We start from the raw sequence: 21,362 nt of genomic DNA on the forward strand, positions 1-21,362 counted from the left end.
TATTACTCTATGTACTATTCTCTGCTGCAGTATTACTCTATGTGCTATTCTCTGCTGCAGTATTACTCTATGTACTATTCTCTGCTGCAGTATTACTCTATGTGCTATTCTCTGCTGCAGTATTACTCTATGTACTATTCTCTGCTGCAGTATTACTCTGTATACTATTCTCTGCTGCAGTATTACTCTATATACTATTCTCTGCTGCAGTATTACTCTATGTACTATTCTCTGCTGCAGTATTACTCTATGTACTATTCTCTGCTGCAGTATTACTCTATGTACTATTCTCTGCTGCAGTATTACTCTATGTACTATTCTCTGCTGCAGTATTACTCTATGTGCTATTCTCTGCTGCAGTATTACTCTATGTACTATTCTCTGCTGCAGTATTACTCTATGTGCTATTCTCTGCTGCAGTATTACTCTATGTACTATTCTCTGCTGCAGTATTACTCTGTATACTATTCTCTGCTGCAGTATTACTCTATGTGCTATTCTCTGCTGCAGTATTACTCTATGTACTATTCTCTGCTGCAGTATTACTCTATGTGCTATTCTCTGCTGCAGTATTACTTTCTGTACTATTCTCTGCTGCAGTATTACTCTATATACTATTCTCTGCTGCAGTATTACTCTATGTACTATTCTCTGCTGCAGTATTACTCTATGTACTATTCTCTGCTGCAGTATTACTCTATGTACTATTCTCTGCTGCAGTATTACTCTATGTACTATTCTCTGCTGCAATATTACTCTATGTACTATTCTCTGCTGCAGTATTATTCTATGTACTATTCTCTGCTGCAGTATTACTCTATATACTATTCTCTGCTGCAGTATTACTCTATGTACTATTCTCTGCTGCAGTATTACTCTATGTACTATTCTCTGCTGCAGTATTACTCTATGTACTATTCTCTGCTGCAGTATTACTCTATATACTATTCTCTGCTGCAGTATTACTCTATGTACTATTCTCTGCTGCAGTATTACTCTATGTACTATTCTCTGCTGCAGTATTACTTTTTGTACTATTCTCTGCTGCAGTATTACTCTATATACTATTCTCTGCTGCAGTATTACTCTATGTGCTATTCTCTGCTGCAGTATTACTCTATGTACTATTCTCTGCTGCAGTATTACTCTATATACTATTCTCTGCTGCAGTATTACTCTATGTACTATTCTCTGCTGCAGTATTACTCTATGTACTATTCTCTGCTGCAGTATTACTCTGTATACTATTCTCTGCTGCAGTATTACTCTATATACTATTCTCTGCTGCAGTATTACTCTATATACTATTCTCTGCTGCAGTATTACTCTATGTGCTATTCTCTGCTGCAGTATTACTCTATGTACTATTCTCTGCTGCAGTATTACTCTATGTACTATTCTCTGCTGCAGTATTACTCTATGTACTATTCTCTGCTGCAGTATTACTCTATGTGCTATTCTCTGCTGCAGTATTACTCTATATACTATTCTCTGCTGCAGTATTACTCTATGTGCTATTCTCTGCTGCAGTATTACTTTCTGTACTATTCTCTGCTGCAGTATTACTCTATGTGCTATTCTCTGCTGCAGTATTACTCTATGTACTATTCTCTGCTGCAGTATTACTCTATGTGCTATTCTCTGCTGCAGTATTACTCTATATACTATTCTCTGCTGCAGTATTACTCTATATACTATTCTCTGCTGCAGTATTACTCTATATACTATTCTCTGCTGCAGTATTACTCTATGTACTATTCTCTGCTGCAGTATTACTCTATATACTATTCTCTGCTGCAGTATTACTCTATGTGCTATTCTCTGCTGCAGTATTACTCTATATACTATTCTCTGCTGCAGTATTACTCTATGTACTATTCTCTGCTGCAGTATTACTCTATATACTATTCTCTACTGCAGTATTACTCTATGTACTATTCTCTGCTGCAGTATTATTCTATGTACTATTCTCTGCTGCAGTATTACTCTATATACTATTCTCTGCTGCAGTATTACTCTATATACTATTCTCTGCTGCAGTATTACTCTATGTACTATTCTCTGCTGCAGTATTACTTTCTGTACTATTCTCTGCTGCAGTATTATTCTATGTACTATTCTCTGCTGCAGTATTACTCTATGTACTATTCTCTGCTGCAGTATTACTCTATGTGCTATTCTCTGCTGCAGTATTACTCTATGTACTATTCTCTGCTGCAGTATTACTCTATGTGCTATTCTCTGCTGCAGTATTACTCTATGTGCTATTCTCTGATATAGTAACCTGCTCCATAGTCCTCTATCGCAGTAGTATTATTTGTAGTGTTGGCCATTGCTTACTATTTTGGCCAGTATGGCCGCCTCCAGATTGAGTTATTAAAACTACTAAATTCTATCCAAAACGCATGTTAAAAACAAGAAATAAACCACACGAATGATCTTCTACAGACTGGAATCTAATAAATAGGATTAATAGGATTCATATTAAATACTTCACACATTCCCTTTAAGAATGTTCTCGACACGTTAGATACCCCTTTAAATTTTTGCATTGCAGTTTGGTCGGCTCCTGGTCCTAGCACAGGTACAGAATATAAAGAAGCATTATCTAAAATGAGGCGAGCACAGAGGGAAACAAATAATACGGCATATCGATCACTGTAATGGCGCTGTCATATTAGAGAGTGTCGTGTGATGATAGGTCTGCTTTGAATGGAGAGAGGCTTGTCCCAGTATGATCTCTGCCGCTGTCCCTGCTGCCGGAATGGCTTTCGCTGCTAATCTGTCAATTCTATAGCAATGAATCAATGCAGCAATTCTTCATGAATTCGGCTCTGACTCCTCCACTCGCACATAGAGAGAATATGTTATCGTGTTGTATCCCTCGTCTATCTGACCTGCCAAACCACCTATTGTCCTAATAGAGACACTATCTGGGATCAAACCCTATAGCTCACAAGGCATCTAGCCCTACAAGCAGCACTTTTCTCTCTGCATTTTTCGTGCGGAGACCACACGGACCCCATTATAGTCTATGGGGTCCGCAGGTTTCCTCAGGTATCTGCTTTTCAATGTGTATAGGTTTTCATTTGGGGGATCCCCAAACAGACTCCCCAAACGGATGTGAACCGGGGCTTAGTTTCAGGATCCAATATCCGAATTAGGTCCCCATTAAAAGATACACCAAGCTCTCCTCCAGAGGAAGGAAACTCATCTTATAGGATCTTATAAGTTTCTTTTTCTTCTGGAGGAGACATCATTTACATACTTTTTTCCCATGGTGCATTGCATGTAAGTAAATCCCCTACACCATCTGAATCTCTCGATGAGATCCGGGGTCCGCCAGAAGTTCAGTTTTAAAGGGAAATGCCAAAATCTTCTCCTATTCTTCTGTATTTACAGTAACCTATCTATCTGCAGGGCTGGGGTGATATGCTGGTTCTGGTGACAGTAACCTATCTGTCTGCAGGGCTGGGGTGATATGCTGGGTCTGGTGACAGTAACCTATCTATCTGCAGGGCTGGGTGATATACTGGGTCTGGTGACAGTAACCTATCTATCTGCAGGGCTGGGTGATATACTGGGTCTGGTGACAGTAACCTATCTATCTGCAGGGCTGGGGTGATATGCTGGGTCTGGTGACAGTAACCTATCTATCTGCAGGGCTGGGGTGATATGCTGGGTCTGGTGACACTAACCTATCTATGTGCAGGGCTGGGGTGATATGCTGGTTCTGGTGACAGTAACCTATCTATCTGCAGGACTGGGGTGATATGCTGGGTCTGGTGACAGTAACCTATCTATCTGCAGGGGGCTGGGTGATATGCTGGTTCTGGTGACAGTAACCTCTCTATCTGCAGGGCTGGGGTGATATGCTGGGTCTGGTGACAGTAACCTATCTGTCTGCAGGGCTGGGGTGATATGCTGGGTCTGGTGACAGTAACCTATCTATCTGCAGGGCTGGGTGATATACTGGGTCTGGTGACAGTAACCTATCTATCTGCAGGGCTGGGGTGATATGCTGGGTCTGGTGACAGTAACCTATCTATCTGCAGGGCTGGGTGATATACTGGGTCTGGTGACAGTAACCTCTCTATCTGCAGGGCTGGGGTGATATGCTGGGTCTGGTGACAGTAACCTATCTGTCTGCAGGGCTGGGGTGATATGCTGGGTCTGGTGACAGTAACCTATCTATCTGCAGGGCTGGGTGATATACTGGGTCTGGTGACAGTAACCTATCTATCTGCAGGGCTGGGGTGATATGCTGGGTCTGGTGACAGTAACCTATCTATCTGCAGGGCTGGGTGATATACTGGGTCTGGTGACAGTAACCTATCTATCTGCAGGGCTGGGGTGATATGCTGGGTCTGGTGACAGTAACCTATCTATCTGCAGGGCTGGGGTGATATGCTGGTTCTGGTGACAGTAACCTATCTATCTGCAGGGCTGGGGTGATATGCTGGTTCTGGTGACAGTAACCTATCTATCTGCAGGGCTGGGTGATATACTGGGTCTGGTGACAGTAACCTATCTATCTGCAGGGCTGGGGGGATATGCTGGGTCTGGTGACAGTAACCTATCTATCTGCAGGGCTGGGGTGATATGCTGGGTCTGGTGACAGTAACCTATCTATCTGCAGGGCTGGGGTGATATGCTGGTTCTGGTGACAGTAACCTATCTATCTGCAGGGCTGGGTGATATACTGGGTCTGGTGACAGTAACCTATCTATCTGCAGGGCTGGGGGGATATGCTGGGTCTGGTGACAGTAACCTATCTATCTGCAGGGCTGGGTGATATACTGGGTCTGGTGACAGTAACCTATCTATCTGCAGGGCTGGGGGGATATGCTGGGTCTGGTGACAGTAACCTATCTATCTGCAGGGCTGGGGTGATATGCTGGGTCTGGTGACAGTAACCTATCTATCTGCAGGGCTGGGGGGATATGCTGGGTCTGGTGACAGTAACCTATCTATCTGCAGGGCTGGGGTGATATGCTGGTTCTGGTGACAGTAACCTATCTATCTGCAGGGCTGGGTGATATGCTGGGTATGGTGACAGTAACCTATCTATCTGCAGGACTGGGGTGATATGCTGGTTCTGGTGACAGTAACCTATCTATCTGCAGGGCTGGGGTGATATGCTGGTTCTGGTGACAGTAACCTATCTATCTTCAGGGCTGGGGTGATATGCTGGGTCTGGTGACAGTAACCTATCTATCTGCAGGGCCTGGGGGGATATGCTGGGTCTGGTGACAGTAACCTATCTATCTGCAGGGCTGGGGTGATATGCTGGTTCTGGTGACAGTAACCTATCTATCTGCAGGGCTGGGGTGATATGCTGGTTCTGGTGACAGTAACCTATCTATCTGCAGGGCTGGGGTGATATGCTGGTTCTGGTGACTCTCCCTTTACATGACATCACCATGAGCTAAATGACACAACACAGCTTATAAAAGAATCCTGAAGGAAGATACAGCTTAATGTTTAGCATGAATTTATTCTGCCCGGCTTTGTTTCATTTCCGTGGCGGCAGAATCCTCGCCTTCGCTGAGCTATAAAGTTGATCTATGGATACACAGTAAAACTTTGCTGTAACAAGATCCTCTCCTCTCTGCACATTAAATAGCAGCATCTCCGGGACAGTAAACTTGTCAATGGACAATAATTTAAAAAGCCTTTACGTAGTTTGTTATTATTTGTGACGGCTGCGATGCAAACAAAGGAAAGACTAATACACATAAAACTATACATTATCTGCGCCTGAATGATGCCCAAATAATGCGGGAGCCGGATTTACACCCTATAAATAATAAGAACAGAGGGGCGGAAGAAGCAAAGTCCTGCTGAGGATTCCAGTGTAACGCGCTCCAGCTTAAAGGGGCGTCCATCCTCTAACACCCTATGAGGCTTACTTTATTTGGGGTCTCTATCCATTAGCCGGAGCAGCGGCTACTTTATGTGGAGGACTCAATGGAGGGAATTTAGGAAGACCGAGATTTCCTATACCTGTTGTAAGAAATACCCCACCAGAACGGGACGCGCTAGAGTTATGACGAGGCTTCTGGCGCAACTTGGGATGCCCCAAGCAAGGGGCTTCCCGACCCCAAAAAAAACCCTGCTCCGTTCACCGTCTTAGTGGCACAAATATAGGCCAAAGAAGTGCCAATTTTAGTAAATTCCCCCCACTATGTCCATTCTTTACTCAGAAAGTCCTTTGATTTCAGTAGTCACTATGTAATACTTCCTTTGTCCTGCGGGAGTGCTGTAGGGATATCGAGCACTCGGTGACTGGTTCTATCACAGATTACGACTGATCTTGTTGTACGTGAATCTCATCTGACAGCTATAGCGCATTACAATCAGCGCCTCTCCATGAGACTATTCACGTATTCCTCTTTATTTATAATGGACCGTGTGCGAGTTTTGTCCGTTTCCCGTCTTTGAAAAACTGGACAGCCCCTTGAATGAAAAAATTTGCCTTCACCGATTCTTATTCATTGTTGCAAGTCAGCTAAAGTGAAAACAAAATATGCAAATTAGCATTCCGTGCCATTCTACTGAATCTATGGGAGGATCAGACGACACATGGTTATTTTAGAGACCCTCACCATGTTACGTAACCTATGGAGAGAGTAACATGCAACGTGTTTTTGGTTTCAAGGGCTTCTACCATGATGATAGAAGAAAGCAGGGCAGAGGGAATAGGAGGGGGATGCAGCTGCAGGATTCAAGTGTTACAGCAATGATCCAGAAGTCAGCAGACCCCAAATCTGCAGGTTACTCAGAGCAGCGCTACCTATAATTAGAGCAGGAGAGTAAGGGGTTAAGGGCTGACGCTCGCAACGTTACTTAATGCATAGATGCCATTATAGCGCACAAAGCTCCGTTAACCTCTTGCGGTAAATATAGATCCCGCACCTGCTCCCATTCACATCATCCCGGTGATTTTCCTTACAGTATCCGAGGCGTACAATTATTCTGTGACACATCACCAGAGACCTCATTGTGCGTTGCGGCAGGTACGAGGCGCTCACGTGAATGCTCGAGGGCTATTTTCATTAGGCGGAGTGTCTATGATTAGCCCTACATCATTTCTTAGGGAGCGTCTGCAATGCTGTGATACTAATTCATAACATCTACTCCAAGTGGATTACAATGAGTAAGAAGTAGCTCTTAAGACGCCACCATAATTGCTTCAGGTGAGATGAATGCCGTAAATCTATACCGCCTCACAGCTAGCATCTGGGGCTTAGGAATTGCAACAATGTCACGGTGCGATCAATAGAAAGTGGTGCAAATTTATCGTCCGGGTTGTAAAGTACTTGGTCCATGTGCAGGTAATTGTGATCCCAATGTTATATATGGGCCGTTACTATCCCAATGTAGATCAGAGGACCAACCTGTGGCTCTGCTGTCCGGGGTTTTGCAGGAATTTTGGTGCTCGGTATCCAAAAAATGAAATTCTGATGGCAATAAAGATATCTTAAGAAGTTGTTCAGTACCATTGATGCAGAGGGTGCTCAGTATTCTAAGGAGCCCATAAGCACTACCAGGGGTGCAAAGGGTGCTCAGGATCCTAAGGAGCCCATAAGCACTACCAGGGGTGCAAAGGGTGCTCAGGATCCTAAGGAGCCCATAAGCACTACCAGGGGTGCAAAGGGTGCTCAGGTTCCTAAGGAGCCCATAAGCACTACCAGGGGTGCAAAGGGTGCTCAGGTTCCTAAGGAACCCATAAGCACTACCAGGGGTGCAAAGGGTGCTCAGGATCCTAAGGAGCCCATAAGCACTACCAGGGGTGCAAAGGGTGCTCAGGTTTCTAAGGAGCCCATAAGCACTACCGGGGGTGCAAAGGGTGCTAAGGATCCTAAGGAACCCATAAGCACTACCAGGGGTGCAAAGGGTGCTCAGGATCCTAAGGAGCCCATAAGCACTACCAGGGGTGCAAAGGGTGCTCAGGTTCCTAAGGAACCCATAAGCACTACCAGGGGTGCAAAGGGTCCTCAGGTTCCTAAGGAACCCATAAGCACTACCAGGGGTGCAAAGGGTGCTCAGGATCCTAAGGAGCCCATAAGCACTACCAGGGGTGCAAAGGGTGCTCAGGTTCCTAAGGAACCCATAAGCACTACCAGGGGTGCAAAGGGTGCTCAGGTTCCTAAGGAACCCATAAGCACTACCAGGGGTGCAAAGGGTGCTCAGGTTCCTAAGGAACCCATAAGCACTTCCAGGAGTGCAAAGGGTGCTCAGGATCCTAAGGAGCCCATAAGCACTACCAGGGGTGCAAAGGGTGCTCAGGTTTCTAAGGAGCCCATAAGCACTACCGGGGGTGCAAAGGGTGCTAAGGATCCTAAGGAACCCATAAGCACTACCAGGGGTGCAAAGGGTGCTCAGGATCCTAAGGAGCCCATAAGCACTACCAGGGGTGCAAAGGGTGCTCAGGTTCCTAAGGAGCCCATAAGCACTACCAGGGGTGCAAAGGGTGCTCAGGATCTTAAGGAACCCATAAGCACTACCAGGGGTGCAAAGGGTGCTCAGGTTCCTAAGGAGCCCATAAGCACTACCAGGGGTGCAAAGGGTGCTCAGGATCTTAAGGAACCCATAAGCACTACCAGGGGTGCAAAGGGTGCTCAGGATCCTAAGGAGCCCATAAGCACTACCAGGGGTGCAAAGGGTGCTCAGGTTCCTAAGGAACCCATAAGCACTACCAGGGGTGCAAAGGGTGCTCAGGTTCCTAAGGAGCCCATAAGCACTGCAGTACCTACAAGGTCATAGTGGTTGAGGTGGTGACTGGGCCCATAACCCAAGGGGGCCCACAGGTCCTCCTCACCACACTAGGGCTGATCTCTATTTTCATTCCCTTTGATGGCCGGCAGTCTGTAACGTTATTCCCCCTGCCCTCTGGTGCACTGGAGTGAGAAGATTTATGATACACAGCCTTCCACTGTCAGAAAGAGGAACATTAACCTTTTAATGCAAAAGGAGCAGTTGGTCAGCAGTATATAGTCAAGGAGGGATTCTGTGGCTGAGTCTATGGCACGAAAGGGGGCGCTGACAGGGAATGGGAATGATGGGAAACCTGTGTGCACAGACATGTTGTGAAGAAGTCTTCATGGTGGTCTGGGCTAGATGGAGAAGAGAAAGGCTAAAGTGTACTGATAGTATGAGGCTGATGGTTCCTAAAAACTGGATGATAACCCTAGTTAGATCTTTGGCAGCCATTTTGGACCTCTTAAACTTGGAAGTGAAGTTGAGTCGGATGATAAGTCTGCAGAGTTCGGTGATGTCCCCGCCTGACCTGACTATTTTATTGTTGGCTTCATTAGATGCCGTGTAATTTGGGTCTAATAACAGCTTTCCGACCTCTTTAGCTCTGGAGATGATTCTCCGTAATTAGTCATAGTTTAGAGGCCGGGTGAGGCGCGTCTCACTCATCTGCACTAATGATGTCTGCGGGCGCTCAGCAATTAAAGGGCACCCCCCCACAACAACACAAATACCTGCACATAGAAGACGCCCCCATTACAAAATCCTGTCTATAATTTTTCAGACACTTCCGAGTTATATAAGGTCTCCACAACATTCACAAACACTGGCAGCCATGACAGCGCCCATTGATGCCCCAGATATCCAACCTGATATGGGGCCTTTAGATCTGTCTTGGTATACATAGTTATTGTCCTGTCTATAAGGCTCTGGATACATCGGTGCTATTGAGGCTATATTGGTGATGTACCAGATCCATTGTCTAAAGGGTCTGAAGACCTCCTGATGGACACGATTGACTTATAATGTTGTTTTTTGGGGATCCTGTCAAGGTCTATGTATAGTTGATGGCAAGAATAGCGCTGTATATTGTGGAAGCCTTGGCAAAACTGGAAATGGACTGGCAAATGCCATAAATATGAGATATTCCAGAAACGTAGGTGGGCAGTCCATGTCTGGGATCTCCACCGATTGGAAGAATGGTGAGGTATCCACCAGACATGGCAACAAGACTATGAATGAATGATAAGACAGCCCCCTTGATGTATGGTATATTCAATATACCGTAAATGTCAAGTGCGAGAAGACCTTTTTAGTGGGAAAGTCCATCAATGTCCTAATGACCAAGTGAACCATGAATGAAGCAGAAACAAAATGTCATCTGAATGTTAAAACCTGTTGTCTTTTTCACTTTTCAGTGCAGTGCCTGGAGATGACGACCAAGAGGAAGATCATCGGGCGGCTTGTCCCGTGCAGATGTTTTCGAGGAGAAGAAGAGATAATATCGGTTCTGGATTACTCTCACTGCAGCCTACAGCAGGTGCCAAAGGAGGTGTTCAGCTTTGAAAGAACATTGGAGGAACTGTATCTGGATGCCAATCAAATTGAAGAATTACCCAAGGTAAGAAGCCCAATCTTCCTTTGAGACAAGTCCAGAGATCTGTATGAAGTTGGCCAAGTTTTTGTCCACTTGTGTGATGCAAACAACCAAACAAGGTTCCTCAGGCAAAGTCTCAGCTGTAGGTTGTGATGGTTTACTTAAATGTTGGCAGATCGTTTCATGAAATGTTTACTCTTCACTGCCTTCAAAAAAAGTTGATCTTTTTGAAGAATTTCATCACATCCATAGTTCCCGATCTTGGTCTTATCAAATTGAACTCCATGTAAGCAGAGCTTTTGCACCTGCTTTGTGGCCTGGTGGCCCAATCATGAACCCAGGTGCCTTTGGAAGTGATGGGACACTGGTGGCGTTCTCCGTTCTAGAATTACTACTGTATGTGGGTTGTCCTGAGCAGGTTATTCGATATGTGACAAGGAGACATACTGTAGGTCCTGCTGTGTCATGTTTGAGGCGGTATTATATGGGTGACGCTCTTTGGTGAGCACAATGGTCTACATAACTGTGTGGGTGATATTTTGCTACCACTGTTTGGTCTTCTCCACTGTATGGGCACCGTAATATGGTGACACTACTGAGCAGACAATGGGGGAGTTAATCATAACCTTTACACCAGCTTTGAGACGTACAGGAATGATATGGAGGCACACATTCGGCACAAGGCCTTGTCTTTACCAAAGTGCACCACAAGCGTTGCAGAGATCAGGGCATCCCCACCTCGTCCAATCCCTGCCACGGCCTCCTCATATATCTCTGGTTCCCTGTGCCAGTCTTAATAAAATTCCCACCGGTGTCTCCTTTAGTCACTACAATTGGGACTACCTCAAGGCTGCCATTATCACCACCAGGTCATTTGTCTAAGCTTTCGTGAATGAGGCTCCGATATGGCACCTGGAGGGGGCTACTGAGAATTGACCCAACAAGCCACTCAGCCCTGCCCAGAGTTTTAAAATACAAGATTAACAAACTTGCTCAAAGAAAACTTCTGCAGCCGCCCTTGGTCTCGACTCATGCAATGACCATGTGTTTTAGTAGGTCTTTATGGGACCATAATTTGGAGATTCTTGGTGTAGATCTGTTGCTGGCCACAAAAAATGTTCCTAAATGCACAACACCTCGAATGTAGGATGTGCAGGATGAAGGAAAACCAAGATAAAACTCTGCAGCCGCCCTTGGACTAGATTCATACGATGGCCATACTTTTTAATTGGTCTTTATGGGACCATCTGTTCCGGCGACACATTACGTACAGCATCCTGCACAGACTCTGTATTCTGTTGACTTGACTCTATCATCGGTAAGAACTTTGGGCACGTGTTTGCTAACGTAGCAGATGGATCGTTTGATGTAACGCCTCTCTAGAGACCTCCCAAAGTGCCCCCCAATGTCCAGTCTCCTCACGAAACGAAGAGCGATGGCCTCCTTGTTGCCTTCAGGCCATGAAACCCGCAAGCCGCAGCTTATTGTGAATTCAAGTCACAGCTCAAAGGATAAAATAAAATGACTACAAGACGCGACACCGACTACCAAGGTGACCTCATCTGCGCTTAGTAAAATGTATCTCCTGTTCTGTACGGTCATTACCTGGCACTGGAAGGAAACCATCCCCAGCCGGAATTACGGGAGCACCGACAGGTCTTCTCCACCCGTCGCCTCGGCTGAATTTGGTTTATAGCAATATGAAAAAAAATCTCCTAATACGCGAAGCCTAATAAGTATGAAGACCGCGGCAAGTTTTTGTAATTTTTTGTATGTCTCTGTATAAACATGACATGACACCGCATACAAATCAGCGTTTCCTGCGCGGCGGGTAACACTTATCTCTATCCTGATTGTTTAGCGTCTTGATGTTTTATGCATTTTTATGAAGTTTCTTCCTCTCCCCAGCCGAATTGACGCTTTGAAGATTTTTTTTCCCCGTCTGGCCACGAAATCTTAGACAAACTAATGCCGGGCTCAAACAAACCAGGAGGTATCAGAAATGTCATTTATTTTCCCAATTTCAATCTCTCCGCACAGAGAACAAGATTTTGTTACAATATTATGTGATTGGCGTCGCGTTCATAACTAAGGGGCTCATCAAGACGAAACTGGTTCTGAAGGAATCTGCCCCCCGCCCTTCCTGATTTTTATATGTTTTTCTTCTCTGACTCTTAAAGGGATGTCCAAGTTGAACAACTCGTGAAATCAGAAAAAATTGTAAAAAAATTCTGCTGCAGCTCTGCTTCTTCTGATTGGCTCCTGAGAGTGTGCACAAGCTCGCCCCATTCTGAAATTCTCTACTATAGCCATTTTAAGACTGACTATGTGTTACGTGGCACAGGTTACACATGCACATAGAAGACTATGCAGAGGGATAGCACAGGTTTAGTCTGATGCTGGAGCTAAATAGAAGTCTTCTATCACAACCCAAGTACTTTATTCACATCAGTACAGGTCAGTACTTCTCTATATATGTCCTGCATGGCGAGCGAGAGAGAGGAAGTTACAGATCAGATTCTTTCCTACCTACTGTGTGCAGTGTATGGTAGCTAGACTTCACCCACCAGCTCAGGGAGAACTGCAAGCTTGAAATTGATGGTATCCTTAAGATCGGTAGAGGTCCCACTCTTGGCACCCCCCGATGATCAGCTGTTTAAGGAGTTACCATTCCTATATGACCACTACGGTCTCTTCATGCTATACATAGGGTGCCGGCTCTGCATGGCTTGGAACGCCATATTTTACATAGTGGCTGTTCTAGGTATTGCGGTGCTGTCTCATTCACGTGTCTGCCCTGACACAATAACAGTGATTTCACGCCTGCTCCCTCCGATCCAATAAATATTGATTGATCCGGTTTATTGCCTAATAAACTGCCCAGATTACTTACAATAAGCCCGTCACACGGCTGAAAAATAATTTAACTGAGAATTTGCTGGTAATTGTCATTACGTTCCATCTTCAGTGATTCTTCGCTGGTTTAGAAAGCCGCACAGCCGTAACACAAATTGTCTCCTGTCGTCAGACACAGCCCATGCTTCCTTAAAGGGAAAGTATCTTTAGAAAGTTGAGAATTATTCAAATCGGGTTTTTATTATAAAATGTTTGGGCTATTTTAATGGAACCATATAAAAATTAAACTTGAAACATGCGTGTTTTTGTACCTCGTTTTTTGGCTTTGTTGTGTAGACAGGGACGCTTTTAACAGAGCCATCTCTATGTCATTAGAGTGCATAGGTGGAAAAACAACTTAATTATTGGGGAAGACCAAAGTCAGTAGAGTCGTTTCATTACAATTACAGGGCAGGGTCTCCAGAGTCATCTCAATTTTTACTAGAGGGTGAAGCAAAGCTATTTCATTACCATCGAAAAGCAAAGTGAGTAGAGTCGTCTCATTATCAGGCGGATGGGATTGCAGAGTCATCTCATTATCATAAGACAGCAGGGTCAGGAGAGTTGTCTCAAGGTTTGAGGCATAACCAGCAGAGCTATTTCTTTGGCAATATTACACAGGGTCAACAGAGTCATCTCAATATTATTAGAGTGCATAGATGGCAAAGCGACGTCATTATCGTGGAAGACCAAAGTCAGTAGAGTCGTCTCACTAGAATTACAGGGCTGGGTCTCCAGAGTCATCGCAATTTTTACTAGAGGGTAAAGCAAAGCTATTTCATTGCCATCAAAAAGTAAAGTCAGTAGAGTCATCTCATTCTCAGGCGGTTGGTATTGCAGAGTCACACCATTATCATAAGACAGCAGGGTCAGGAGAGTTGTCTCAACATTTCAGGCATAACTAGCAGAGCTATTTGATTGGCCATATTACACAGGGTCAACAGAGTCATCTCAATTTCATTAGAAAGCATAGGTGGCAAAACAACTTCATTATTGTGGAAGACCAAAGTCAGTAGAGTCGTCTCATTAGAATTACAGGGCAGGGTTTCCAGAGTTATCTCAATTTTTTACTAGAGGGTGAAGAAAAGCTATTTCATTACCATTGTAGAGCAAAGTCAATAGAGTCATCATATTATCAGGCGGTTGGGATTGCAGTGGGATCTCAGTATCATTAGAGGGCAGGGTCTGGAGAGTTGTCTCAACATTTCAGGCATAACTAGTGGAGCTCTTTCATTGGCCATATTACACAGGGTCAACAGAGTCATCTCAATATTATTAGAGTGCATAGATGGCAAAGCAACTTCATTATCGTGGAAGACCAAAGTCAGTAGAGTCGTCTCATTATCAGTAGAGTTGAGCGAGTAGTACTTGATCGAGTAGGTATTCAATCGAATACTACGGTATTCGAAATACTCATACTCGATCGAGTACCACTCGCTGTTCGAATGTAAAAGTTTGATGCAGAACCAACATTGATTGGCCGAATGCTATACAGTCGGCCAATCAATGCTGGTTCTTCTCCTACCTTTAGAAGTCTTCTCCGTGCAGCTTCCCCGCGGCGTCTTCCGGCTCTTCATTCATTCTGCCAGGCATCGGGCCTGGGCAAAGCCGACTGCGCATGTCCGCTTGTAGTGCGGGCATGCGCAGTCGGCTCTGCCCAGGCCCGATGCCTGGCAGAGTGAATGAAGAGCCGGAAGACGCCGCGGGGACGCTGCACGGAGAAGACTTCTCGGAGGATCCAGCCCGTCCCTCACTCGTGGACTTGGTAAGTATGATTTGATCGAACGTTGCCTACCCCTGAAACGAGCATTTTCTCCCCATAGACTATAATAGGGTTCGATATTCGATTCGAGTAGTCGAACATTGAGGGGCTACTCGAAACGAATATCGAACCTCAGACATTTTACTGTTCGCTCATCTCTAATTATCAGGCAGATGGGATTGCAGAGTCATCTCAGTATCTCAAGAGGGCAGGGTCAGGAGAGTTGTCTCAACATTTCAAGTATAACTAGTGGAGCTATTTTATTGCCCATATTACACAGGGTCAACAGAGTCATCTCATTCTAAAGGGCAGAATTAGCAGAGTCATCTCATTATTACTGGTGTAAATTCACATCATAATCATTAGAATGTCAACAGATTCATCTTATTATCATTATAGGCCCTTTCAGTAGCATTATAGGGTGGGGTCAGCAGAGTCATCTCATTATCATTAGAAGGTGGCAAATTCAATAACAGTTCTCTTGTACCCTTAGAGGTGCTGTGGCCAAAGGATTTTTATCATTTTCAGATGTATTAAAAGATGAAAAATCTATATAGATTTGGTATTACCCTAATCATACCGATCATACACACGGAATATCCCCAAATGATGAGTGCCGTAACAACTAAACCTGTAAGAAAATGCCACAATTCTATTTCACAGAATATCAAATGGTGCCATTAGGAAGTATAGTTTATCCTGCAAAACATAAGCCGTCTTACGGATGTATGAATGCAAAAATGTGGGGAAGGTGGTGGTGGTGGGGGGGGTAACATACCACAAAAGTTAAAAATGTCCACGGCAGGAAGGAGTTAAATTCTCCCCCTCAGTGCTGGTGACGCTCCGTTCTGTAGAGCGTGCGGTTTGTTTTATTTTAATTATGTGGTAGAGGCGAACCTGAGCGCACTTCAATTCTCTAGGTCTGAGTATATATCGATCTGTGTATCATAGCATGGCATAACAGGTCTTCAGTCTGAGGATAACAGCTGTGACAATGAGCGTGACGTCTGCTCGGCCCGTCCACTGTAAGTAGCAGTGAGGATAACTGAAGATTTAATAAAGGTGATTAGATCACATGATCTTCCGATCGCCCCCCCAATGGCCGACCAAAAATATTCTCATTAATATACTCAAGATGCAGCAATGGTTTCATGCCACCACAGAGCGCAGCTCTGGAGTATAATACAGGATAAGTAATGTAATGTATGTACACAGTGACTGTACCAGCAGAATAGTGAGCGCAGCTCTGGAGTATAATACAGGATAAGTAATGTAATGTATGTACACAGTGACTGTACCAGCAGAATAGTGAGCGCAGCTCTGGAGTATAATACAGGATAAGTAATGTAATGTATGTACACAGTGACTGCACCAGCAGAATAGTGAGCGCAGCTCTGGAGTATAATACAGGATAAGTAATGTAATGTATGTACACAGTGACTGTACCAGCAGAATAGTGAGCGCAGCTCTGGAGTATAATACAGGATAAGTAATGTAATGTATGTACACAGTGACTGTACCAGCAGAATAGTGAGCGCAGCTCTGGAGTATAATACAGGATAAGGAATGTAATGTATGTACACAGTGACTGCACCAGCAGAATAGTGAGCGCAGCTCTGGGGTATAATACAGGATAAGTAATGTATGTACACAGTGACTGCACCAGCAGAATAGTGAGCGCAGCTCTGGAGTATAATACAGGATAAGTAATGTAATGTATGTACACAGTGACTGTACCAGCAGAATAGTGAGCACAGCTCTGGAGTATAATACAGGATAAGTAATGTAATGTATGTACACAGTGACTGCACCAGCAGAATAGTGAGCGCAGCTCTGGAGTATAATACATGATAAGTAATGTAATGTATGTACACTGACTGTACCAGCAGAATAGTGAGCCCAGCTCTGGAGTATAATACAGGATAAGTAATGTAATGTATGTACACAGTGACTGTACCAGCAGAATAGTGAGCGCAGCTCTGGAGTATAATACAGGATAAGTAATGTAATGTATGTACACAGTGACTGCACCAGCAGAATAGTGAGCGCAGCTCTGGAGTATAATACAGGATAACTAATGTAATGTATGTACACAGTGACTGCACCAGCAGAATAGCGAGCGCAGCTCTGGAGTATAATACAGGGTAAGTAATGTAATGTATGTACACAGTGACTGTACCAGCAGAATAGTGAGCGCAGCTCTGGAGTATAATACAGGATAACTAATGTAATGTATGTTCACAGTGACTGCACCAGCAGAATAGTGAGCGCAGCTCTGGAGTATAATACAGGATAAGTAATGTAATGTATGTACACAGTGACTGTACCAGCAGAATAGCGAGCGCAGCTCTGGAGTATAATACAGGATAACTAATGTAATGTATGTACACAGTGACTGCACCAGCAGAATAGTGAATGCAGCTCTGGAGTATAATACAGGATAAGTAATGTAATGTATGTTCACAGTGACTGCACCAGCAGAATAGTGAGCGCAGCTCTGGAGTATAATACAGGATAAGTAATGTAATGTATGTACACAGTGACTGCACCAGCAGAATAGTGAGCGCAGCTCTGGAGTATAATACAGGATAAGTAATGTAATGTATGTACACAGTGACTGTACCAGCAGAATAGTGAGCGCAGCTCTGGAGTATAATACAGGATAAGTAATGTAATGTATGTACACAGTGACTGCACCAGCAGAATAGTGAGCGCAGCTCTGGAGTATAATACAGGATAAGTAATGTAATGTATGTACACAGTGACTGCACCAGCAGAATAGTGAGCGCAGCTCTGGAGTGTAATGGTTGCAGTCCCACAACTGCTGTAGAGTGGCAGGTTAGAGATGTCAGTTTGTCCATGAGATGTTTGTGTCTGACACCCGCTGTATTACTGTCCATCACTAACCTTACATATGTTTCTTTGACAGCAATTGTTCAGTTGTCAGGCTCTGCGGAAGCTTAGTATACCTGACAATGATCTCTCAAATCTGCCAGCAACCATTGCCAGCTTAGTGAATCTGAAAGAGTTGGATATCAGTAAAAACGGTACGTCCCCATTGTCATCCATGTGACGCCTGTCAGTGTGTGTTGTGTCAGTGTATCAGCTCAGCTTACTATTATGTGACATATTACAAGATAACATTCATCTGTCATCTGCTTACTCCAGGCGTCCGGGAATCTTCTATAAGAACATATCAAATGCTGTCAAGTCTAAAGAGAATAGATGAGATAAGGAAAAACTCATTATTATTCACCAGAAACAGCGCCACTCATCTGCATAGGCGGTGTCTGGTACTGCAGCTCAGTGAACTGTAACACCAGGCCCAGCACGAAGATCTGTAGTTCTTATTGTTTTATATAGAATGAGCAGATCAGATGGTTTTATATCATAATCTCTGTACATAATATCCGTACGTCTAGGGACATCCATCAGTGACCTGCCCCCTGCCCTAAAGGGTTTAAATAAAACTTAGTCATAAAAGTTATTCCTTGTATGTAGTGGCTTACCATTTGCAAGATCTCTGCTTGCTGACGCTCCCCCATAGCCTTCAGCCGGCCATTGCACTGCATATCATAGTGTTTGGAGTTGATAAGGGTGTGTTATACCGTGTGGGACCAGTGAGGGGGCATTATACTGTGTGGGGTCAGTAAGGGGGCATTATACTGTGTGGGGTCAGTAAGGGCGCATTATACTATGTGGGGTCACTAAGGGGGCATTATATTTTGTGGGGTCAGTAAGGGGGCATTGTACTGTGTGGGACCAGTGAGGGGGCATTATAATGTGTGAGGTCAGTAAGGGGGCAGTATACTATGGGGTCAGTAAGGGGGCATTATACTGTGTGGGGTCAGTGAGGGGGCATTATAATGTATGGGATTAATAAGGGAGCATTATACTCTGTGGGATCAGTAAGGGGGCATTATAATGTATGGGATTAATAAGGGAGCATTATACTCTGTGGGGTCAGTAAGGGGGCATTATAATGTATGGGATTAATAAGGGGACATTATACTATGTGGGGTCAGTAAGGGGGCATTATACTGTGTGAGGTCAGTAAGGGGGCATTATACTATGTGGGGTCAGTAAGGGGGCATTATACTGTGTGAGGTCAGTAAGGGGGCATTGTACTGTGTGGCGACCAGGGGAAGGCCCGGTATAAAGTCTATGATATGGGACTCGGTCTGTGCTAGCTCCACCCCTGCATACGTGTTACATACATGACAGGCAGCGGTCCAGGGAAGGAGAAGGAATAGTTCAGTACTAATGGCTGAGATAATGAATAGTCGACGTTTAATTAGCCGCTGATCTAATCTTGGCTGTGATTGAAGAGCAGCGTCCTCCATACAGCGGGAAGATGGGGAGATTAGAGACAAGCGGCGGAGAGCAGCGGCATCTCCCGGCTCCTCTTCCGCTGTGTCATGAGAATGGATTAATCCGTCCTCCTCGCCTTTACACACGGCCTTATTTTTACCCGGCTATGAGTCGGCACGCTCTAAATTTTAATGCAGATATTTTTAGACAACGATCAATCCTAACGAAATCCATGCGAAGTCAAAGGGGATTATTGAGGCCACCGCCGCTCACTGTAATTGCAGCCTGCTAAGGAATTGCAAATGGAAATTATACGAGCGGGCACTTAACTGCCGCTGGTAATGGCTGCCTTAAAGGGATAGGGCGTCTAAAGACTTAACCGGCTGCCAAAAAAATAACTTGGATGAAGGGGATTGGTCCTGAAGGTGATGGAAATGAGATAACTGCTGAAAGGAAAGCCTTTACCGAACTGGGCATTAGTAGTCTATTATTAGGTTTAGTGGCCAGACTGAAAATTGCAGGATTTGATACTTTATTAAAAAAAATTGATAATAACGTTGAACATTAAAACAAAAATCGTTAAAAATTCTGAAAAACTTGATTTAAAAAATAGTAGAGTTTTTCTGGTCACACGTTCCCTTTGGTCGGCCTCCCCTTGTAGCCCACCACCTTTGGTACATGTCCGGGATGTCCCTGCAGTTGTGTAATTGGTGAGGATGACGTCCCATACACATCAATTATTTAGTCCTCATCTTGTGGTGGCCATAAATATTTTATGCACATGGATGTAAATCAGAGTAGTGGTGTGGCCCGGCCTAGGTGAGGGATCCCGAGTCATTACATCTGCCGGGGATATAGATACATATATATATATATATATAGGGAGGAATTCATATCCAATGTATAACGTTGCAGAACTTTGCATCATACAGTGATAAAGTGAAATTTGTGTGATTCCGTATATATGTGATCCAGTATATATATGATCCAGTATATATGTGATCCAGTATATATGTGATCCAGTATATATGTGATCCCATATATATGTGATCCCGTATATATGTGATCCAGTATATATATGATCCAGTATATATGTGATCCAGTATATATGTGATCCAGTATATATGTGATCCAGTATATATGTGATCCCATATATATGTGATCCCGTATATATGTGATCCAGTATATATGTGATCCAGTATATATGTGATGCAGTATATATGTGATCCCGTGTATATGTGATCCCGTATATATGTGATCCAGTATATATGTGATCCCGTATATATCTGATCCTGTATATATGTGATCCCGTATATATGTGATCCAGTATATATATGATCCAGTATATATGTGATCCAGTATATATGTGATCCAGTATATATGTGATCCCATATATATGTGATCCCGTATATATGTGATCCAGTATATATATGATCCAGTATATATGTGATCCAGTATATATGTGATCCAGTATATATGTGATCCAGTATATATGTGATCCCATATATATGTGATCCCGTATATATGTGATCCAGTATATATGTGATCCAGTATATATGTGATGCAGTATATATGTGATCCCGTGTATATGTGATCCTGTATATATGTGATCCAGTATATATGTGATCCCGTATATATCTGATCCTGTATATATGTGATCCCGTATATATGTGATCCAGTATATATGTGATCCCGTATATATCTGATCCTGTATATATGTGATCCCGTATATATGTGATCCCGTATATATGTGATCCCGTATATTTATGATCCCGTATATATGTGATCCAGTATATATGTGATGCAGTATATATGTGATCCCGTATATATGTGATCCAGTATACTGTATATGTGATCCCGTATATATCTGATCCTGTATATATGTGATCCCATATATATGTGATCCAGTATATATGTAATCCAGTATATATGTGATCCCGTATATATGTGATCCCGTATATTTGTGATCCAGTATATATGTGATCCAGTATATATGTGATCCCGTATATATGTGATCCAGTATATATGTGATCCCAT

The 21,362-nt window shown here is 43.9% G+C and overlaps 1 protein-coding gene across 1 annotated transcript in view; it reads left to right on the forward strand.

Moving 5' to 3' along the window:
- The window catches only part of LRRC7 (leucine rich repeat containing 7), a 195,687-nt gene that overhangs the window by 92,859 nt on the left and 81,466 nt on the right, over positions 1 to 21,362 (forward strand). The window contains exons 3-4 of the mRNA XM_075287244.1: positions 10,179 to 10,381; positions 17,944 to 18,061. Of these exons, the coding sequence (XP_075143345.1) occupies positions 10,179 to 10,381; positions 17,944 to 18,061 (321 nt within the window). The remainder of the gene's footprint in view (positions 1 to 10,178; positions 10,382 to 17,943; positions 18,062 to 21,362) is intronic.

This window comes from Leptodactylus fuscus, chromosome 9 (assembly GCF_031893055.1).
Source record: "Leptodactylus fuscus isolate aLepFus1 chromosome 9, aLepFus1.hap2, whole genome shotgun sequence".
NCBI lineage: Eukaryota > Metazoa > Chordata > Amphibia > Anura > Leptodactylidae > Leptodactylus > Leptodactylus fuscus.